A 23,869-nucleotide genomic window follows, 5' to 3' on the forward strand; every position below is an offset into this window, starting at 1 on the left:
CCTCCTGATCTTATTATTGTTCTTTATTGAGAGTCTTTTATATATATATATTTATATACACACACACACACACAACAAAGTACAACAATTTTAATTTAATAATCACTTGTGTTAGGGTTTGTTCTGGGAGAATCATCAAACCGTATGCATTATATGACAAAAAGGTTCTGGGGTACACGAGCCAAAACTACTGATTGGAAACTACTGCTTTCCCGTGAAATATTCAATCCACATCCTAGGTCAGATTTGCTTCTTATTTAGGGACAAAAAACATTATTTTGCCAGGCATGGGAAAGGATAGGAAGTGTAATTTCTTTGCATTTCAGCCACTAGTGACTATGGGAACAAATAAAGAGCAGTTAGCTAGCGGACGCTGAGTCTAGTGATATGTTTTTTGCGGTACATTAAAACAAACTCGCCTGGTGCTAACACAACTTGCGGCAGCATTTGTCTCTCCTGGAGCCAAAGCTATAACTAATGTCACACAGATCAAACTGTCGCTGTTGTGCATTTTAAGATTGTATTATCCTCAATGTTTTATGGTATGTGTTCTGTTGCATTATGGTTATGTTGTGTTCAATGTTCGGTAACACACTTTGTTACAGCTGTAGCTGTTGTGAAAGCGTTATGAAAATAAACATGTAATGTATTGTAAAATGTTCATTTCTTCAATAGAAACCAAATGATTGGTGTTGTATTTTTGTAGAAAGAAAAAATCAGAGCTGCCACGTACTGGTGATAAGCCGAAATAAAACCACAACCGTTTCACTTAATGACCCAAATCGTTGACAGCTTAGCTTCCTTTTGCTAAAACAACAGTGACTTTGCCTAAAATTAGCATCAAGGCTAGATAGCAGTTAGCATGGTGGAGTCCAACTTAAGATATAAAAGTCTTTTAAGTGTGCTGAACTAAAATGTAAATTTTGAAAATGGGGAAGCCAATGCAGACTACAGTTTGTACAGTATGACATTTTCTGAAGTCTTCAAGTGTTGAAGTTTATCTTCAACAAAGTGTTCAGAGCACATTTCCATGCATGGACTGGATATTTGGGATCTGAGATCAATCAATTCTTTTGATTCATGAAAGGCACAGTGCCCATTTTTCCCTTGACTAACATTCACTCTTGCCCCGATTTGAAATAGCTGCAGGCAAACTTTGATGTCGGATGCCAAATTTATCAACAGTATTAGAATACTCAAGGAGCATCGAAACAAATCAATGCGTTGACCTCCAGCGTGGTTGGCTCTGGAAAGACTGTCGATGCATTTTTTTCATAGAGGTTAGCGTTTTCACACTCAGTTTCCGAATGTGCTCTGACTTGCCCTTTGAACTCGCAAGCATAGGGTTGTCGTATTTAAAAATCTAATATATGTGTTTTCAGGAACTATTTTTAAACAAGACATTTTCTTTGTTCTTGAATGAAGTGGGTCATTTCTTTGCAACCACAGAGAAATGTGGTTCTGAGGTTGACAACAGTTGTGAACCGCTGCGTAAAGGAATCCATTGAGGTTTTATTTCCTCGAGACCTACCTTTTGCACGCACTGATGATAACTGAAGGTTGTCAGTCTATGATGTGTTTTTTCTCCTAAAGATCACAATTGTTCTAGCGAGCAGAGCACAGAGCGGGCCGGCATCTTAGCTATCACACAGAGTGGTCCATTCTTTTGCTAATGGCTCCTTTTTGTGAAGTATCCTGCAGGAACATCACATCATGCCCTAAAGCATACAAGTCAAGAACTAATCACACGTCTCTGAAGTACAACAACATGCTTTGTGCATGTTTCTGACTCTAAATATCTTGTGCTGCTGACGCCTTCAGGGGCTGCTTAATGATCCAAACCCAAGTGAAAAACAACAAGCTGTCTTGTTTGCTGTGGCAGCAGATGCAGCCAGTTAGTGGTGTGTGTGTTTCACAGAATACATTAAGTGACATTTAAACCTGCTGCTATTTTGATCTTAAAGATCCTTTCATAGCGCTCACAGCAAGTGAGATTTGTAAATTCTGAACAGCGGCTATGTGAATTCACAATGAAAGTAACCTTTTCTCCCTCCTGAGGCTTGACATATCCGTTTTGTTATTTCATCCACAGAAATTTAACAAAAGCTACAATAAATGTATTGACAAGACAGGCAAAATCTAGTGTCAAGCCTGCGTCCCCCAGCTACTCCAATAAATTCTGTCAATTGAGATCCGGTACATCCATCCATTTTCGAATCCGCCTGTCCTCACAATGGTCGTGGCGTGCTGGAGCCTATCCCAGCTGTCTTCGGGCAGTCGACAGGATACACCCTGAACTGGTTGCCAGCCAATCGCAGGGCACACAGAGACGAACAAGCATCCGCACTCGAAGTGCTTACCAGTCGACCACCGTGCCGCCCACTGGATACATTTATGATCAATTAAGGAAATCTTGAGGATGCAAATAATCTTGAAAACCACAAATGCTGATTTTTCCGCGTTCTCGTCAATAGGACATGTTATTCTATGTCCGGGTTGCGTATTAATTGATGATGACAATTTGCTCATTGTGGCGATGCAGCTGAAGGATATTTACTAAAAGGGATACAAAACCTATTTAGCCATTTCCAGCAGTAAAACATCAATATTTTGTCTGGAATTAATTTGATAACTTCATTATTTTTCATGTACAATTAATACCTTTAAACTCAGGGGTCAGATCATGACCAATGACGGCTCAGATCGTCTGAGAACACGTGATGTCATTTTCAGTTGACAGCAAGTGGCAAAATGGGTTTTTGAAGGTGTTAATAGAAAATAATGAAGTCATCACGTTTAGTGTAGACAAAATATTAACTTTTTACTGCTGAAAACGTCTGAATAAGCTTGGTATGCCTTTAAGTGAAAAGCTACTTTGGCTGGGAAAAGAAGCACATGCTTATAATATTACAAAACACTTTAAGTTTATTTCATTTGCCAATCTAGTACTAATCCGGAACCCAACAGACTGACAACGCCCAAGTAATTCTGTGGTGAGAATGATGAAAACACTTTCAAAAACAGCTGCCAGAAACTCTTGTTCATTTGTTGTGGACCTGCGGCTAAGTGTGTAGTCAAGTCAAGTCAAATTGACTTACTTTGTTTATAGACCTTAATCACAAACAAGTCTCAAAGGGCTTTACAAGTCCACAATTGACAAATATTAACAATGTCCCCTGAACTTAAACCTCACGGGAGGGCAAGGAACCCCATCTGGGGACAAATAGTGCAGTCAACGTCCACTGGTTGTATGGAAACAAAAACTCTCTTCTCCTTTTTCTTCAAAGTCGTGATTCAATGAATTCATGAAAATGTGGAACAATGTTGAAATTAAAGGTGAATGACTAGGACTAGGTAACAGTTGCACAATGCCTGTGGTACTTGACAGATTATCTCCCCATGTCCTCCGTGTTTTGTGAAAGTTACAGTATGTACTGTGCTGCATGACCTTCAAAAAAGAACAGCAAATATTTTTAATGGTACCGTGTTTTGAAATGTAGACAACGGTGACTGTGTGGTTGCCATGAGTGACCTGGGTCCACCTACTTGTGAGTGCTATTTCTTCATGCTGACTTTACTGAAAGTCAATCCATCCATCCATTTTGCAAAGTGTTCTGCTTGTACTCATTGGGATGGAGCGTAAGTGGAGCCTTTTGAAGCTGACTTCAGGTGAAAGGCAGAAGGGTCGCCAGTCAACTTCTGGGCGACAACTCACAACAAGTTATCTCAAGGCACTTGGCACATTGAGCACACACTGCTCATAGAGTACTTTTACACAGTAGCCTACTACCCAAATTTCAGACTCTTAATTGCATTAAAATAAATCAAACATAATCACACTTTTCGATTCCTGCACTCTTGGTGACACCGAACTTTTCTCAGTGCCCTAATTCCTGGCACATTAATAACACTGATTCGCTGAGTTTGCACCACAACATCAGGCTAGCAAGATAATGAAAGTGGTGAGACCACATTGCTTGGCCTGCTGCATGGAAAGTTTTTTGTTTGTTTTTGGAAACTATGGAACCGTGGAGAAGACCGCAGTTGTATGCAAATTGTTCAACAAAGACTGATCACTGAGGCATATCAAGCCTTTGACGTCACCTTAATGCAAAACAGCATGGACACCAGAGCGTCAGCGCTTCGAAAACGAGCAAAGCTTCACTGTAGATAATATTCAGTTAGGTGACCCGGTTGAGAGCAGATGTCATTTTGAGGTGGCACCTAATGCTTATTATATATAAAGTAGGCATGAATAAAATAAGGGGAGAATGAAATCAGCCATACGCTATAACTCGACATGGTTTACTACTCAGCCAGGTTTGAATGATCAAATATGTGTTGGCAATTAAGTTACCACCTGTACTAAATAGAGTATTAGCATAATTTTTAGACTACAAAACACACCTGATTAAAAGCTGCAACAGCTAAATTTCCCCATAAAACACATTTCATTTCATACATTGGCAGCTTCATAATAATACTTGTGGATGTCCACATCATAACATGGGATATTTGAAAAGAAAGGAGTCACGCAGATTGTTTATTTTTTTTTTTTGACGCGTTGCTGCAGTAGGCCAATCCGTATAATGAAACATCTGCGTACACTACCGGTCAAAAGATTAATAACACCCCAATTTTTCCTGTTTATTTGTCATTTAAAATCATGCACTTCATGTCTATTTGCAGTGTAAAATGAAAACACACGACATTCATGTTCCCAAAATCTAATCTTTTGACACTTTGAAGTAGCAACCTCAGGTTGTCACGTTGCGTACTAGGCAGAAGGAGAGTGCTGCTTCGTACGCAACGGAGCGAACAAGAATAGGTGGATCCCCGAAATAGCAGGCACTGAACAAGGTCTTGTCTATCAAATAATATTTATTACAAACGAAAAAACACCGTCAAAAGGAAAACACAAAACGCTGGTCAAAACGAGAACCAGGAATTAATGTAACGTGAGGAAAAGAAAGCGCTTGCAAAAAACGGCAAGGAAAAGATAAGACAATTTACTTCGAATAACTACGCGTTAAAGAGGATCCCACTGGGATGACGAAATGGTCGCGAATAGCAATAGAGTGCGAGATACGAAATACGAGCATGGGCAATAGCAGTGGCACGGCAAGCAATACTCCGGCAATGAGTTGACAGCCGGAGCGCCTACATATAGCAGGTGTAATCACAAACAAATGCACAACAGGTGTGCAGGTGGCAGAGTGAGTGCCTGCCACCTGCTGTCGAATACGGGACATGACACAGGTAGCTTTAACAATTAGACCTACTCGTTCTTTCTACATTAAAAACAAAATACAGTCGAATGAAATGTTCCTTGGAAAGTTTCCCACGTCTGTTGCAGAAGTTTCCAGAAAAATGTGTTGTACTGGTAGATTGCGTTGCTTTCACACTTCTGTCCAGTTCATCTCAAACCAGCTTGATAATGTTTAAGTCTGGAGACTGTGCTTTTTTTGTATGCAGCTAACAGCCTAAATTGTGACCAAGACTAGCGTTTTGTTGGGGTTTTTTTTTTCTTCCATTGAGCAAACAGGTTAGCACCACTGTTTGTGAATGTACCCTGTTTGCTCCTTTTTCTTCTGTGCACGCTACGGATTGTTCAAAAGCTACAGTCAGAAATGATAATTAAACATATCCAAAATGGACTTTCTCTCTGAAATAGCTAACCTACTTGTAATCATCTGTTCATTTGCTCTTGTCTGGTGTGAGTTCCACATACAGAGTCATTCCTGTCATGTCACTACTGGAGTTGATCCGTTCATATTAGCCGATGGAAACATTGAAAGTAAAACCCTTTCCCTATGCGTATGGCAGTGAAATGCTTAGGAATGTTTGCATTCTTCAATCGAAATTGCCTGAAGGTGTAAATGTGAGTGTGAATGGCCGTCGTCGTGAGTATGATTGAGTAGTATCCTGTTCAGGGTGCACCCTGTCTCTCCTCCAAGGCTCAGCTGAGATAGGCTTCATCTCACCCGCGAATCTAATGAGAATGAGGATTCAGTTTTGTCATTTGTCACCGTGCATGCCATATACTTTGTATATTGCAGCTCAATCAGTGTGACTGCAGCCAGTCTCCTGTCAAAAAGTCAAAATAAAGCCAGCCACCACAGCGATTACTTCCCAGGGTCAACTTAAAAATAATAGCCTAACAAGGCGTTTCTGTCCATTTTATTTTTATTAAATTGGCTCATGTGGCGCGTTACTTAGGACCAACAAAACCTTTGCACGTTCTGCCGCGCTCTGCTTCACCGAAACCTGGCTCAGCGACCGCCACCCGGGCACCACGTTTCGCCGGCTTCCATCTCCACTGAACGGACTGCGACACAGAGCTATCAGGGAAATCAAAAGGTGGTGGAATATGCTCCTGTATCAACCAGGAATGGTGCACTGATGTGACAAAGCTCAACACACACTGCAGCCCGGATTTGGAGTCGCAGTTTCTAAACTGTAAGCCATTCTACTCACCATGTGAGTTCTCCTCATTCATACTCGCGAGTGTTTACATGTCACTGCAAGTTTAGTTAAGCTTTACAAACGCTGGCTGAGTAAGTAAACAAAATCGAGATTAAGTATCAAGTCACCCCTTATCATTTTTGGTACGGTAATTTTAATAGAGCACAACTTACCCATGAACTTCCCGGCACATTGATTGTTTCACCAGAGAAGACTCATACCGATATGTTGCCCACACAGCACTGGGCTTTTCTGATCACTGTTTAATACACTTAACCCCTACATACAGGCACAGACTCCAATGTGCAAAACTTGTTGTCAAGACTGTGACAACAACCAGGAAAATATGTGCATACGTATGTACTCTTAATATAGTTCATTTTTCAGAATGCATTTCTCAATGCATTGATAAAAGATTTTCCCCCTTCAACAACTAAAGGTTTGAACGATCAAAAAAATAACCACATTTTGTGGGAGGGGGGGTTCCAGTGCAAAGGGCTCTCGTGCATAAAAATGACCGTCCAAGGATGTCACAAAACTGAAGAGCAAAGCAACTCTCAGTGCAAGAACTTGTTTTGGGCATCTTCTCCACAAAAATCAACTCACGCAAAATGTTCATATTATTCAGGTACTATATTTGTGCTGTCTGTCATTCCAAATCCGAAAAAAAAATAATGTGTAATACAATAAAGAGCAGTATAAGACTAGCTGCAAGCACAACTAAGCCTTAACTGCCATCCAGTGGTGAATGATGATATTACAGCTAAAAACTATAAAGTGGAACCCCACTATTAGTGAGGGATAAGGACAGGACCTGTCTGCAAAAAGCAAAAACCTGCATATAATCGACATCCATACAAATGCATTGGAATTGTGCTTTTTGGGAGGAGTGGGGAGGCTAGTGTGGGACAGGGTATGCCCGGAAATGATCGCCAGTCAATCACAGGGAACAAATAGGCAAACAAACATTCACACTCACAGTAACAGATAATTTGGAGTCTGCAATTCATCGACCGTCGATGTTTCGGGAATATTGAAACCGGAGTACCCGGAGGAAAGCCACGGAAAGAACATGCAAACTCCACACAGGCAGGCCAGAGTCTGGATCCGAACCTATGACCTCAGAACTGCGAGGCCGTTGTGCCAATCAGTCGTTTGCAGTGCTACCCCTAATAAAAACCAAGAAAAGTAATTCAGACAGAATAATGTGTTCATGACTACACGCATGCTTGGAGCCGATGCGTGAGTGTTTATCAGCAACCATGCGCATCGTGCCACACATGGTCAAGTCATTTTTAAGGCATTTCATGCCTGGAAAAGATCAAATAAAACCAAAGTCGAACTCCCGGCGCCATTATGAAGAAAATTGTGATTGCGATCTGCACTTTCAAACACCAATGCCCGATCAGTATGCAGCAATGCTCTTCGCCGGCGCTGATTTTTCTTTTTTTGCCCCAATTAATTTGCTTTTGTCTGTCGTCATTTGGTATAGGGAGGACACATTCCAGCCGTTGAGCATTCAGTGAGTGCATATGGGCCGGGTGTGCCTCGCACTGTCAAAACAAGTCAGTCGCTGGGCCATCACCCACCATCAGCAGTGCGTCTTTTGTAACTGCAGCACATGGGAGAATATGCCCCTAAATTAACATTTTAACATCTTTAATACCGTTTTTTTGGTGCTTTTCTTATAGGTCAGTCTGTACCCCACCTCTTGCCAAAGAAAGCTGGGATAGGAAAAAAGCGATCAAGGATCAACAAGTAGATAAAAAGGTTTTCCTTTCAAGAATCTTCCATATCCTCAAGAGTTGATCTTTTCTTCCTTATATAAAATAAAAGTCATCAAATATTGTTTCTAATTATTGTAGTCTCAGACTAAAAACTGAAACCACTTTTAGTTGCAAGCGAAACCCAATGTGAATTGATGAACTTGAATGGATTTATTAGGAGTTGTTTGTTTACGCCTGTTTGCTATCGGGCGTAAACATTTTAAGGGGTCAAGTACAGTATATTTTTCTGGATTAGTTTTCTGAATAACAACCTTGTCTAGTTGTCGGATTAACTTTAATGCCGGAATGTTTCTCGTTTTTATTCCTATTTACAATATCATTGATTATTACTGCTGTACCACTGAAGTGAATGAAGTCCGTTATCCGTCGCAAGATAACAAAATTCCATCCAGTTTAATTCACTGGCGAGCAAATCCCATTCTTTGCCACGGTGTTATTGACATTCCTCTGAAGAGTTGTAAATATCTCCAGACCCCCTGGCCCCTCAGTGTTGTCGTTTTTACAACCCTGTAATCACAATTTGCTGCCCAAGGTGAGGCTTATCTGCAGGACTTTTTTTTTTTTTAACGCACCTCACATGGGCACCGGGACAATGATAATGTCTCCCAGCATGAACAGGAGAGTAACTTTAGGCTCTTATGACTTTTCGCAGGAACACAAGACCTGATTGTATGACAGGTGGAAGGAAAGCTACTCATGCAAAACACTTGATACTTGTTTTTCATTGACTTTCTGGGGGAACAGGCTGCACAGGCTGACCTTATAAAATATTGGATTCGTTTGTCGTGGGTACGCAGCCTCAAAAGCTGCTGATATATCCAAGAGCCCTACCGCAGGCAGCCTAAATCCCTAATCATAGCAAATACAGCCGTGCCAAAAAGTCGAGGCAGGGTGTTATGAGTTGCTATTGATGTGACAAATGAAAAGGAGGAAACAGTGGAATTGAGGCGAGTGAGAACAAAGGTATAATAGGCTTCATTATGTATGCTGTGCTGATGTGGGCTCACTTGCCAAGGATCCACAGGGTTAAACAACTGGATGGGGCCAAGTAGAAGCCCGAGGCAGGTTCCAGCCGAAGAGGTGGCCCTCGCCACACAAAGGCACTCACTGTTACTCCGGCATCCTCACATCAAGTGATACGCCATAAAGGCATAACTTCAGTTTTTACATGAAACAAACCAAATTAGAAAAGGCTCATTATGTCTGCCGGCAATCTCTAACACGCATAACTAATGACGTATTTCTTTTTTTTCTTTTTTTCGGCATTTAAAGACAAGCCACGGTGGCTTCCCACACAGCCGTCTCAGTCCTGAGAAAAGAAGTCGTCACAGTCCATTCTGGCCTAGATCTTAGTTGAGCCAAGATTGTGATTCTTAGACTGGACGTTGTAAATCAGGATACGTAATGCTTGAGATGCTCGGATATCACCCTTGTGAGGTATGTTTGTTTTAATTTATATTGACGGTATGAATGGTCAACACAGTGTGCCTTTGCATTGAACAGTTTAGCCTATGTGGCTTGACTTTGATGAGTTTAACACAACTAGCTCCTCCATCTTACATTTATGTAGTGCATTGGATGAAACTGTAGCCAGTGGGGTGGGAAAAAAATGTAGTAGTACAAGATGCACCCAGCTCCTTTTTTCCCCCTTCACTACAGCTGCAGTGTTTGACTCATCATAATTACTTTTTTTTTGCTGCTTAAGGTTGTTTTAAAATAGCATCACGTTGATCCTTGTCATAACGAGAATAGTAATGCCGGATCACTGAATTTAGTGGTATGTACCTCTTTTGTCGTCTTGATTAACATTAGTATTGGTGCTAGCATTTGTGCTCCCAATGGTGTGCAGTGCTTTTTATACATTTTGTTTCACATTCAACTCATCAAAAACATCGCGCTGTTCTGTTCATATCTTTTACATCCCGTCCAGTAATTGACTTCTCCTATTTAACTTCTAACCTTTGTCACGTTCATTTCTCTCTGGTTGAAATCACATCATGGGTATTTAGCACAGGCTACCAAAAAAAAAAAAGGATGAATGAATGACTAAAATCCTAACATCAGTAGACAGTTGTGAGTCATGTGTTGAGTGCCCAGGCCTGATTTAATACCACCACTATCACGTTGCTACTATACAAAACTGTATGTTACAGGGCCGCGTACAGTTCATCATGTAGAGGACTTCACCATCAGTATTACTCTAATGACATGACACACACGTAAGACATTATAAGACATTTGAATCATCACCAGAGATCATTTTTATTCACTGTATTAACGTGTAAAGTTCTGCTTTGACTCACCAATCAGAGGAGGGGAAAAAAAAATGCTGAGACCATCAAGGGCCAGCTCTCTGGACCAGGCTAATTCTGTCAGGATGAATCGGAAATCTGATTGGCTACAGAAACAGTCCCATTGATAGTATGGCTGAAGTAACTACTGATTCTGAAGGCTCCTGGCGGAGGAGGTTGTCATGGCAGAACATTCAGGCTCAAAATATGTCTAACACCTACTACTGGAAGGGGTGCAGCTAAGTGATACGCTACGAAATGAAGGGAATAAACTGTTGGGAAAAAATTAATGCAGCATATATGCAGTTGCATATATGCTTATATCTATATATTATATTTTATATTGCATTCTGTACTGTGTACAGTTCTTTTTTCTGAAACATTTATTTTGTGCATGCAATACTTTGTTCTTCTTTTCTACCCCCCCTTCTTATCTTATCTTTAATACAAATTGAAGGAACAAATTTTAAGACCCAGGTTGTAACTATGCAAAGTAGGTCAGTGCTTCTGATCGTGTTTAGGCCAACAGAGAAGGCCTCGTAGGCCCTGATGGCCCACAACTCTTCAATATACTATAAAGGCTTGTGTCATCTTATGTCAGTGAATTACAACCAAACATTCCATTCAAACTGAAATATTTCTTACCTCGCAGGTGGGTATGAAAAAAAAACAGGAAAAAAATCCCTCCCATTTAAACAGGGGGGTATGTAGACTTTGTTTATCCGTTTTTTTGTATTTCAGGTGAGTTTAAGTTACGTACACTATGGCTGACATCCCAAACTGATGTGGTCGATGTTCTTTTGGGTCGCATCAGGTGCAGACACATCTGGAGAACCCGACCAAGTACCACATCCAGCGCTCCCAGCAGCAGCAGGTCAAGCAGTACCTGGGAAAGCTTGGCTCACAGGTACTGAGCTTGCCCTGCCCCAACCAGTCCTCTGATCACGGTGGCATGCCGCCAGGGCCGGGCAACAGCGCCCCCAACAGCCCTATGGCCTTACTGACCCTGAACTCCAACTGCGAGAAAGAGGTCGCTGCGGCCGCTCCGGTCCATTCCGAATGAAAGCCCATTTTTATCAGCTCTTGCTTGAATGATGTCCTTTTGCTTTAGATGGATGATGTCATCGATGACATTATTAGTCTGGAGTCCAGTTACAGCGACGATATCCTCGGCCTGATGGACCCAGGACTTCAAATGGCCAACACGGTACATCCTTAGCAACAGCCTCATTGCCACATTTGGGAGTTACGTTTGAAACCGAGAGCCACGATTCCCATCATCATCTGTGTCCCTCAGATCCCGGTGCCCGCCACCCTCATGGACATGTATGCAAATCAGGGTATGCCCCAGCAAGGATTGTCCGTCAGCAACTCCTGCCCTGCCAACCTGCCCAACATCAAAAGGGAATATCCAGGTAAGTGCTTGGAGGATCCAGTGGTTGAATTGAATGAAAATTCCGCAACTCTTTATTTTATCTGCGTGGAAAACATCAGTGCCCAGTTCTACTCCCCTGATATCATAGCATTGCATTGCCTCTGAAACGTCGCCCATCAATGAGAAGAATCGTTTGTAACGCTCCCTTGTATCTGTGCCTCTCTTGTACGTCACCGACACTGAAAACATCCACCGTGCAGCATCACAATCTCCGGCCGTAATGCACATGTTGGATAAGTCTGGATCATGTGGCAAATTTGACAACTACCAGAGGCCTGAAGGCTTTCCAGTTGGTATGTGTGACATTTGATTTTTAAATATCAGCGCTATATGGGTTGCACGGGCATTGACCTCTGCGTTTCCCCGCAGCTGAGGTAAGAGCTCTAGCAAAGGAGAGACAGAAGAAGGACAACCACAACTTGAGTGAGTGTTGCATTCATTTGAGGCAAATGTACTTGGATAGCGCTCGAGCATCATGTTTCATCCCGTCTACTTTTGTCCTGTAGTTGAGAGAAGACGACGGTTCAACATCAACGATCGAATTAAGGAACTGGGAACTTTAATTCCAAAGTCAAATGACCCGTAAGTCACGCCTTTTACCCGCATAGTCTTCCAGACGCCTACCAGTAGTATTCCCGCGCAGAAGTGTACCGAGCTAATTTGGATTCTTTAAAAACAGCAACTCTTTGGAGTTTTTGCGTTTCCTGCATTGATATAACGATTGTAACATAAAACGCATCCTCTATGCCAGGCAAACTGCCATGTAGTCTTAATACTTGATGTCAATTTAGTGTTACCCGTTTCCGTTATCGCAGTGTGTGAGAACTCACTTCAAAGCAAACAACATTTTCATATTCGTTTTAATGTCAGCCAGGGTCTGGTGTTGTGCTCTCTTGCCTGGTCAGGTGCCTCTTGCGGCCATTTAGGTGGACCTTAAGGGGTTTCTTTTAAAATAAATAAATGAATGAATAAAAGATAATAATCATGTGTCTTCACACTCATGAGTGTACGGTCACATTCCACACTCCTGGGAATCTTCACAAAAGAGGGTGTTTGCGGTGATGAAAGCAGGGCAGAGATTTAGTTTAGTGGATGAGAGCACGACTTTCCCTTCAGTGGACAGTAGAGGTTTGAGTTTGCACCTTGGACAAGACGCCTATGTTTTTCATTTTAATTTATTTTATTCAACGGTGACTTGTTTGTGCTGCAAGGAAAGTGAGTCCAAAAGGAAAAAAAAATACTCTTGTGAAATGCTTCTTTAGACAAACAGTTGCATTGTATTGTATTGTACCTTACTCGCAAAAAAATTAATATGTCGTATTACTCCTATACACTACACACATGTCGAGAAATTATTTCGTCATCCATTTCTTATAACTCATCATGCCCAAGTGTCAAAGCAGACGTGAAAATCACTGACGCATCGGTGTGGTGAAGTTAAGATACAGCTGCCTGTAATTCTACACATGGTCGGCAGGTGGCTTCGTGTGCGCATGATGCACCAAGAAATGAAGCCTTGCACAAACCCAATGGGTGAAATGGTGCGAAGCCTCTTGGGGCTTCATCTCACCATGGCTACCTATTCTTCTTACTCCGTGGAAGTCTGTTTCCGGAAGTGTGCGTCCGTCAGCAACAAATGTCCATGCGGTAAACACGGAAGTGGCCAAACATTGTTACCGGATGCCGGATGCCGTAAATATTTGTTTTTTTCCCGGCAATATTTGATACCTTGACCTCATCAACGTTCTGTATCCTGGCCTTTTTCAAGTGGGCGGGGCTTTTTTTCCCCTCATTAAACACAGGAAGATTTTTTAGAATTTGACAATGATTACGCTCGTCAATGAATATATATATTTTTTTTAATTCTAAGATTTGACTGCGAGACTTATACTGATCTGTCGTTCTTTTTCCAATAGAAAATGCACTTGTTACAGATCGTGTCATACATATCTCTTTGTAATTAGTGGCCCACATTAGAAGGGAATTTTGTTGTACAGTGTAATCTTTGAGAATATACAATATTTTCTGTATTGGTGAGTGTACACTCACAAAGTGAGGAAAATAAAATTGTTGCAGTAGGAATTGGAACATGATAATCCCCCTTCTGTATTCCCATGCAAATTTCACAATAGGCCTCACTTTTGCAAAGAAGTCCGTTTTTTTTTTTTTTTCTTTTTTCAAACCGACACTATAGGGGCTTCTTCCCATAAGGCTCTATTGTTCTCGTCTTTATTCAGGATGTAGGGTGGGAAACAAAGAATGTTACACCGATAAGCTACTAGCCGAGCCAACAGTGCCGAATTGATGTCTGGGGGAATTAAAGAGGGCGCTGGAACCACAGGATGTCTCGTTTTAGACCCTGTAACATTGTACGTCACAACTGTTGCAAAAGACCAGAACGCAAAAATATCAAAGCCTGGGGGGACCTCCTGACTTTTCGGTGTCAAACATGTACGAGTTATGGCGACGCAACGTGCGGGCGCAAGACGCCTCAAACCTATGACACGCCTCATTAGCAATGTTGTCTCAGTAGTATTAGTTACGTCTGAGATGAAGGGCTCTATGGAACATGGCTAACTTCGGGCTACTATGTGCTTCTCAGAGACATGCGCTGGAACAAGGGCACCATCCTCAAGGCGTCCGTGGACTACATCAGGAAGCTGCAGCGTGAGCAGCAGAGGGCCAAAGAGCTGGAGAACTGTCAGAGGAAGCTTGAAAATGCCAATCGGCATCTTATGCTGAGGATACAGGTAGTGGAAGACGTCCTCATGATCCTTCTCATTCAATCTTATTCCATGCTATAAACTACAATTCGGTAACCCAGACAAAACCATCACTTGTGTGCAGTTGTCGAAAACCTGTTGCCGGTTGCAGCGGGATTTAGTGGTTCACTCGCCAAACTTGCGTGCAATAAGCATTGGTTCATTTCCCAACTCGGTTAATGGTGGCGAAAGCGCATGAAAATGCTGGTCTGTCTCGACATGTGCTGCGGGATGTCGTCTGCCTTTCACCTGAAATCAGCGGGAGTGAGGCTCCAATTCTGCTCATTCCTCAACAAGATAAGCACGGCAGAAAACGGATGGCTGGAATTTGCAATAATGCAAGTATAATGTGACATGTTACATGAGACATGCGCTGTTACAGAATAGCTATAGCAGGCTTCGGGCAGATGTGGCAGTGACACGTGTCGCCCTGTTAAATGTCAGGGGCCTGGTTTCACTACCCTCCCCTAACCACTCCCAGCGCTAGTGGTTGCTGCCCTGAAGTTCATTCACAGTAGGAACAAAGCAAAGTGGAGTTATCGTCCCATCATTTTTAAAGCATGTGCCCCGCACGACCTCTCGAAATTAGCAAAGAAAACAAATGATTCAGTGTGAAAAGAACAGACAGTGTCTACTGGCCCGTTAACTTGTTGTCCCTCAGTTGATTTTCACACACGATACAGACCTCGCCTGATTAATCACATGGTTGCTGTCTAGCTTGAAGCAATTCACACACTTTCAACGTACCGTTCGTTAGCTGCAAACTGAACATGGTTGTATCCATGCGAGTGCAGACTTCACGAAGCACAAACTACTACAACAACTAACTAGCATGACTCCTATGCCCCAGGCAGACACAATTAAGTGTGCTTCATATCACAAAATAAAAGGTGTCTTTTTTAAAAAAAAATTGCACATCATGTGCAAATGGATGTAGATTTTATAACCAATTTCACAAAGTTTCCCAAATGCTCACTTCCAGTGACATGACACGCATGAAGTCGACCTAATGCATGTCAGCTCCTAACATACATATTCCATAGACATACAATGATCCCTCTCTATTTTGCGGTTCGTTTATCCCGGCATCGGTGCATCGCAGATTTTTTTCAAACATATTCATTAAAAAAAAAAAAAAAACGAAAATGCCGCAAAAAGTTCACAAAAGGTCCGCAAGAGGCAGTAAAAGTCAGCAAAAGAACACCGAGTCACATAGAGCAACATATACAGTACTACATGTATGTGTTTACTGTATGACGTTATTCATACACTAACCTAACCTAACTTAATACATGTTTAAATATATTAGTATAAAGCATTAAGTAATGTTAATTACTACAAACATGCATGTATACCATTAAATTTGGCCTTATAAATATTATTTATACTCATACACATGTACATATACCTTTACTCGGGGGTTCACTACTTTGCAGATTTTCGTGTATCGTGGGTGATTTCGGTCCCCATTAACCGTGAGAAACGAGGGATTACTGTACTTAATCTTTGTGGGGGGGAGGGGGGGTTGTTTGTTTTTTTTTTTGTGAGATGTTTCCACAAATCTGCTTTTCAGCTGTTTTCTTTTTCTCTCAAAAATGTGCACTGCACATCCTTGTTTGACTGTTTTTGAGCACATGGTATTTTAACAAACAAACTACCTTTTCGTTACTGGCATTCTCCAATTTGGAATCAAAATTAAAAGTCAGAAAAATGAAAATCGCACCAAACTTTTGAACTTTAACATTGAACTTAGTTTGTTGTGACTGATATCGAGGAATTTTGAGCTCATTTGTGTCTTTTCACTCTCGCAATGCTGATACCAATAAGTTTAGGTGCAAGACCTCGCGCGTCGTCAGCCCGCACTGTAGACCGACTCGCACATTGTTTTATTCGTGGATTCATTCACCCACGTGAAAATAAATAACCTTTTCTTCTTTACTCTGCACCTTGTGTGCGAGATTTTATGAATGAAAACAGCGAGTCGCCATTCACTGCTCTTCGTATGCGCGCACGTGTGTGCAGGAGTTGGAGATGCAGGCACGAGCTCACGGCCTGGCCATCACGTCCTCGGCGCTGTGCTCCGCTGACCTGGTGGGCCGGAGGATCAAGCAGGAGCCCGCTCTGGAGGACTGTCACCAGGACCTGTACACGCTCCGCCCCCACACGCATCACCAGCAGCACCCCGCCTGCACGCCCGAGCACCCCGGCACCCTGGAGCGAAACGAGGGTCACCCCAATTTCGCCGACGGTCACTACGGCATTCACGGCAGGCCGGCCTCCAAACTCAACGACATCCTCATGGAAGACAACGTCTCGCCTGTGCGAGGCGGGGACCCTTTGCTCTCGTCAGTCTCCCCGGATGCCTCAAAGGACAGCAGCCGCAAGAGCAGCGTAAGCATGGATGAGAATGAGCAGGGCTGTTAGCGCCCCCTTCTGGACGATCCCCTCCATGCGGCTTCACTCTGGGCTGCCGGTGTTTTTTTTCAGCGTTTACACGTTTTCAGTCTTTGCTTTTCTTTTTTTTATGTCGGTGTCTTTCGAAGACCTCAACCTTGATTTTCAAGGATTGGTTTTAACGTCTGTTAGCTTTAATCGAAACGTTGATGACAATAGTTACACTTTTAGAGTTTTATATGTAAAAGAAAACGTATTTATCGTCGGGTAGATGCCAAATTCACTCTATTTGTGGTGATTCCAAAGAATGTGAGGAAATGACAAATGATGCTAACGCAGTAGAGCTTGTGGTGAGGAAGCGCTGCTTTTTTAATCACAATAGCAGTAATAGAAGAAAGGTATTTATTACTGTAGTGCTTTACACTCCTTGTGTCTTCGAACTTGAACATGTCGATGCCTTATTATGACATCAGTATTGAATCGCGATGCACCTGCCGTGGTTGTTAGTCTTCAACGCAAACCTCTTTCTTGACAAATTTATCGGTTTTAGATGGAAGCCAAATGCTATATCTTGGTAAGTGGTTCATACGTTCCCCTGCAACATCATTTTTCGTGATCCTAACTGCATTTTCTCCACGTCGTTTTTGAACGCGAGAAAAAAAAAGCACGACAAACATTTAATTCAAAACACAGCTGTTTGGCAAACAGTGGAATTTTTATTGCTCTTGTGACAGTATGGAAACAATGACGAGGGCCATTATGCTATTTGGGTAATGTTACCGAAAACAAGTACAAAGTAAATAAGCAAATTGATGAAAGCCATTTTAGACAGCGCTGTACCAGAACATTGCCGTTTTCCGACAATGAAGCTCATTTTAGCCACAAATAATGACGTCATCATATATATATCAAGGTACATGACTTGATTGTCAGAGATGCCTGTAGATACAGAGCAGAAGGGTGACCCTCCCAGCTCTTCGGTCCTTTCGTTTGCCACCTGTCTGACCACATGGTTCGAATAGTTTCACTTGTCAGGTCTGCGGAGCGCATAGTCACAGGACAACCATGCATCCAAAAGCCTCTTGCCAAGAATTTACGCAAAAATGTATTTTATGAAGCACATGTAAAAAGAAACACTGGAATTACCTCTTTAAATCAAATCATAACTTGTTTTTCCTTTTCGGTATCTATGCATTGTGTCATGATCCTTCTGGGCTTTTCCCAACATTTACACAATATTGCATAAGACTTCTGATGTATGAAGATTGTGTATTTGTTTTCCAGCACTTGTAGCACATGATGTTGAGCATGGTATTGACTTCTTCCCTGTTACAACTCCGTCTCCAGCCAGGTAACGGTTGAGTTTGTTTGTGCCTGTCTATTCACGTCCTGATCATGTGATCTTTATAAATGATGTAAGTGCCTTGAGGTGTTCCCTGTTTCGCCACTGATCTAAGAGGAGCTGGAGATTGTGGCACCAATATTGTGTTGCAGATGTTTATTGGCGTTTAGGGAGAATGTCAAGCTGCTTTACAAACCTTTTGCAGTAAAAATAAAAAAAAGAAAAAACTCATACTCACAGAGGCATAGAAAATGTATTTTTTAATAGAAACTAAAAAGTGTTGTGATAAAAATGATAAATCATTTAAGTGATGTACAAGAACGTTTTAGGAGAACAGCCTTTAATTTATCTGTGATTAAACCTATCCCTGTTTAGTGTATATTTTTCCACATTTTTTTTAAAATGTAGGTACGTCTTCTTAAAAAAAAAAAAAGGAAACAGTATTTTGTTTCATGTTATTTCTCGTTTGACTCCGATTCTTCTGGACAACAAAGGTCATGTTAGTCCAAGTAGCAAGCTTCTCCAACAAACACAACCAAACATCAATCTGCTGAATATTCAATCTTTTGAATTGTGGCCATTTATTATATTCACAAGTACTGTTGGAGAAGAGGTGGTTTGTTTGGATCAAGATTTATTATTTTTTGAAATATATTCTTGATGAATAATCTTGGCTGATTGACACTTAATATTTGCCACCTATGTGTTATTTATTTTATGGATGATAATCCCATAGTTGGAATTTAACACTGACATTTCTGTTTGCCTGAATGTAATTCAAATTGACGACAGCCGCCAATGTGCTGCCAGTGTGCCAAAGTTACTGCATATACAGTAGCTGTAATATCTCATGAGCTCAGCTCCCCCGCCGAACAGGATCGTTCCAAGAAGTAGTATGGATTTGAAGTGAACCGTTTAAAGCTTCTTGACCATCTGGACGGAAAGGAATGTAACGGGAGCGTTATGCAACCCTTGGCTTTTCCGGAGATTTGGCCAACTTTGTTATCTGGTGCAAGTAACACTTCGATTTCTGGTCGAGGCAAAGCGTAGGCCTCCCTTGACACAAATGCTTCCCGGTAAGCTTCATCGTTTGATGCCAATCTTGAGTTATAATTTTTTTTTACAACCCGGCTGAACCTGCAAATGTGATTCAGCTTTCAGTGAAGCAACATGAAAGGCACCCGCTGTGATTCTACGACACCTGTTCCAGATGAAGTATCAAGTTTGTGCCGCGGACTTGCTCTTGGGCCTCTGTGGTTCATTCTAACGTGTCCTCTGCTTCTTGCTCGGTTTTGTAGAGGTGTGGCAATAGTCACTGTATGCACTCGATTCTGTGAACTCAAATTTCCGGTATGTTTGGAAAAACATTAAAAGGTTTATTTAAGAGTTTGGAGGGTTTTTTTTCCCTCTCAGTTTTCATGTGAAAATAAAAACCATGTCGATTTGTCCAATGTCAACCACACTGAAAAATATCGCGCACCCAACACAGTAAATGTCACAATGATTGTTGTTTGCTTTAATTTTACACTGAAAGTTCAACCAAAATCAAGTTTTTAAATGTGGAACGGATTTGAAGTGACGACGCCCAGCGGTGATTCGTAGTTTGCATGTCTGCCTTGCACCCAAAGCTTCTGGGTTTGAATCCGATGCTCTTTCTGTGTGCCGTGTGAACATTTTATACCCGCACTTGCGTGACTTGTGTCCACGGAAGGCAAACGCATGCTTGTTCGGGTTGTCTATGATTTGTGATTGAGCGCTGACCAATCCAGGGTGTACCCCACCTTTTTGTTCTGGTCAGCAGCATTTCTTTATTCCAGTGAAACGTATCCATTGGGTCTGAAATGACTTACACAATATTACACGATTCTCAGGATGACACAGTACAATTGTACGCCACTGCCAAATGACGGCCTCAGTGCAGTCATGAGCTTATCGTTCACTTAACAGCTGTCAGAATGAAGTGAGCCTTGGCCTCCATGTGTAATCAGCTCTTGTACTCAAAGTGACGACGTTGTGGCCGGTTAGTGTACCGATCCCGTACATAGCGTCTTTTCGTCTCTCCACAAGCATCACGGCTCCAACAAGCTTTGTCTACTGGTTGCTCAACGCACACCGGCACAATAGTGAACAGTGTTTCCCAACCTTTATTGAGCTGAGGGAGACTCCTGTTTTACATGAGAAAAATCTCATGGCACACCACCAGACAAAAATGTTAATGCCAAAAAAAAAAAAAAAAGAATACATAACTGGGTACCCAAGTGAATTACTTTCTTTTATCTACTAGAAGAACATGAATTAGTCTTATCTACACCTGCAACATATAGTGACCCCAGCTTTCAAACCAAGCTACAGCGAAGAATAATTTTCAGACCAGTGATGTAAACTTTATTTTCTGCAAAGTGAAGTGCAGAAATGAGTGGACATGACTTTGACACTTTGACAAGCGTGTCAAAGTAATTTTCATCACGGGCCGCACCGTAGTTCTGGTTTCCTTCGGAGGGACGTTGTAACATGAACCCAAATAAATGTATGACCTTATAAGACATAAAAACAACAAATTGATGAATATCTACATAGTTTTAAAATCAGAGGCCAGTAATAACCGGTGGTTCATTACATTTCTTAAAAGAATAAAATAAAATTTAAAAAAAGGGGGGGGGGGTGATGACAAAAAAAAAATGCTTGCTCATTTTTAAAAGTAACGAGAAGTTGCAATTTGGTACTCTAGCAAGAAAAATAAAGTCTATGCAGATCATTTGTTTCCATGAGATATATAAAATCATGTGGCAGGGACCGATCTGGCCCTCAGGCCTTGAGTTTGACACTGTGGACTAGAAGAGCATGCAGTACCTTTCAGTTGAATACTAAATCAAGTTTACATTCCAATTCCGACACATGGTGGGCAGGCCATTATTGCACTTAGCATGGTCGCTCGAGTTCTCGGGCTCAATTTCCTCTTGCACAGCCGATGATTGCTCACGGCACTTTGGTTGGGAACCACTGTGTTGGAATGACAACTTTTCAGTGCCACTTTTGTATGAAAGCGTGCCACCCTCGTGTTTACCGGGCTCTTCTCAGCGATAGCATACTTCTGAGATCTCCATGGCCAGCTCGAGAAGTTCTGCTGAGTCCTGGCAGGAGTTGCAAAAGTTCCAGTCCAGTCCCAGGTTGCAGGTCAAGCACTCCCATCCCTGATGGTCGCCCTCAATGGATTCGGTGACTTGATTCACTGAAGGAAAGCAATGGCCGACAGCCCGGTCCAATGTGTCCACCAGCAGGTGCATAAACTCATGGAAGCGACAATGCAGACAAGCCAGCAGAATTCCTGCACAGTCCTCTGGGGGCGGAAAAGAGACACCTCGGTTTTTGTTTCAATCGTGAACAGTTTTGATTGTCACTGAAACATGTGCGCTACCGTCAGTGACAGGCTCTGGTGAATCATCAGAGGAAAACACACTGCTGCTGCTGCTCTTCAAAACCTCCGAGCATGCTTCCAAGATTCTGGGTCCATCCCACCCGATGTGTGTTTCCTGCCCCAAGCAGGTGGGAGGGCTCCCTACCGCACAAGAGGTGTTCATGGTAATCACAAACATTATTTTGTTGAGTGACATCAAATGACATTTTTGTCCTGATTATTTGCCTACGATAGTCAGTGTCTGTCCAAACTCTGAATTATTGTAAATGTAAATACAGACAATCTGTCTCACTCAGTATACTGTATATCTGAATTCTTAGATTCATTCATTCAAGGTTCTGCAGTTAAATCATAAACAAGATATTGTATACCTACCATCACACTCGGGGTTGACTTTTTCCCCAAGCTCCATAAAATTCATCTCGGGAGCAAGTGAGGGAGACGTCATCTTCTGTCGAGCAAAGAAAATTCTACTTGACAGCAAACAATGCCTTTGGGCTTGTGTGTGTGTGTGTGTGTGTGTGTGTGTGTGTGTGTAAACAATGACACTCATCAACAGCAAATTTTCATCAAGATATGGCTTTATGTGTCCCTTAATGTAAAATTTGACACATTAAAGCATGCACAATACAAATTTGACCATGCCTTGCAATTTATACAGTAGCTATGACACTTCTGATTAAAAAAAATCCACCTGTTGCTGAACCCGTAATTCAGAAATCTTATTACATTACTATATTACATATTATTATTATTATTATTATTATGGAAAAAGGTATGTGCTAGAGAAAAATGAAAGTAGCTTCGCAATCAGTGCAAAAAGATAATCTAGAAAAGTTTACAAACATGCATCTCTGATTTTAAAAACTGGTTAAAAAAATGCTGAGCAGTGAAATAAACATGCTTGTTGCTTACTCTTCGAATGAGTTAGATATGATTTCAATTATGTCAAGAAGAAATTTCATGTCAAATATCTAATTGGAAAAAAAAAGACATATTACCTGTTTTTGGCAGTAATTACTCCATCTGAGTGGGGATTAGGAGCTCTGTACGGTTGAGCTCATGTATCCCATCTTGTTCCACTTCCACTCCTCCTCATCCATCCTTACTCGCCAATCAGGAGGCACTTTTAGAAGTGTGTGACATCATGACACACAGGAGACACGAACATGGCCACTTATAACAGAAAAGAAGACAAAATGGTCCCACATCACTTCAACGCTCTTAATGGCTTCATGAACTACACAGAAAACCAATATCGAAAATAAAGAAATGGATTTTAAATCCACACATTGTCTAGTACGGGTCAATGACGCCAGTCACAGCAACACTGTGGAAAAAAACCCCCCGCTGTGCCTACGTTGTACATCAAATTTGATTTTAAGAACCCACAACCAATCACAGATTCAAGCACTCTGTAGCCTTGCTGACCTGTCACCTTGCGCTTCAGAAACTTTGCTGAAACAATGGCAAGAAAAAAAAAAAGAAATCCATCCCTCATTTGCAAACACCTGGGCATAAGACTAGCAAACACAAGCAACAGCCAAGCAACCTCAGGCAGCTGAGATGATTCAGATGCGACACAGTATTAGCAACATTTCTGCTATGACATTTCATGTTATACTGTAGTTACAACTCATTTGCGAATAAATCAAAGTAGCAGCTACTGCTAGCGTCGGTTTGAAATGCTAATGCTACTTCAGCGTTGCTCGTGCTGCTATTGTGATAAAGCGGAATATGTGTTCTGAGACTATAAATCACGACTACACACTTTTGTAATTGCATGCCATCATGAAAGGCCTGTTTGAGAATTCCACTTGTACAGTAACGGGGGGGGGGGGGGTTAGCAAAGTGAGGCTGCATTCAAATCTTGCTAGCACTTGTAACACTGCAAACTCCCCCGTTTAATTGGCTACAAGGGCAGATTGGGAACTCTCTCTCTCTCTCTCTCTCTCTCTCTCACACACAACAAAGACTC

At 41.8% G+C, this 23,869-nt stretch overlaps 2 protein-coding genes across 3 annotated transcripts in view; one reads left to right on the forward strand and one right to left on the reverse strand.

Annotated features, from left to right (window-relative positions):
* Positions 1 to 20,042, forward strand: part of mitfb (melanocyte inducing transcription factor b) — a 48,160-nt gene extending 28,118 nt beyond the window's left edge. Inside the window, exons 1-9 of one of the 2 annotated variants that reach the window (XM_019868603.1) lie at positions 9,549 to 9,689; positions 11,358 to 11,573; positions 11,655 to 11,750; positions 11,841 to 11,958; positions 12,179 to 12,271; positions 12,348 to 12,401; positions 12,485 to 12,560; positions 14,581 to 14,728; positions 16,763 to 20,042. In XM_019868603.1, coding sequence (XP_019724162.1) covers positions 9,657 to 9,689; positions 11,358 to 11,573; positions 11,655 to 11,750; positions 11,841 to 11,958; positions 12,179 to 12,271; positions 12,348 to 12,401; positions 12,485 to 12,560; positions 14,581 to 14,728; positions 16,763 to 17,164 — 1,236 coding nt within the window. In that variant the 5' untranslated portion in view covers positions 9,549 to 9,656 and the 3' untranslated portion in view covers positions 17,165 to 20,042. Of the gene's footprint in view, positions 1 to 9,548; positions 9,690 to 11,357; positions 11,574 to 11,654; positions 11,751 to 11,840; positions 11,959 to 12,178; positions 12,272 to 12,347; positions 12,402 to 12,484; positions 12,561 to 14,580; positions 14,729 to 16,762 lie in introns of those variants that run through there. The other variant, XM_019868602.1, reaches the window with a different exon arrangement.
* A 1,093-nt stretch (positions 20,043 to 21,135) lies between these two features.
* mdfic2 (MyoD family inhibitor domain containing 2) lies at positions 21,136 to 23,196 on the reverse strand. Its single transcript, XM_019868433.1, has 4 exons — positions 22,893 to 23,196; positions 22,267 to 22,342; positions 21,892 to 22,032; positions 21,136 to 21,813 (listed from the first exon to the last, which is right to left on the reverse strand). The coding sequence occupies exons 2-4, from the start codon at positions 22,337 to 22,339 to the stop codon at positions 21,551 to 21,553; spliced, it is 477 nt and encodes a 158-aa protein (XP_019723992.1). The 5' UTR covers positions 22,340 to 22,342; positions 22,893 to 23,196; the 3' UTR covers positions 21,136 to 21,550.
* Positions 23,197 to 23,869: the final 673 nt, after the last annotated feature.

The sequence above is a fragment of the Hippocampus comes genome, unplaced genomic scaffold (genome assembly GCF_001891065.2).
Source record: "Hippocampus comes isolate QL1 unplaced genomic scaffold, H_comes_QL1_v1.1 scaffold41, whole genome shotgun sequence".
In the NCBI taxonomy this organism is placed as follows: Eukaryota; Metazoa; Chordata; class Actinopteri; order Syngnathiformes; family Syngnathidae; genus Hippocampus; species Hippocampus comes.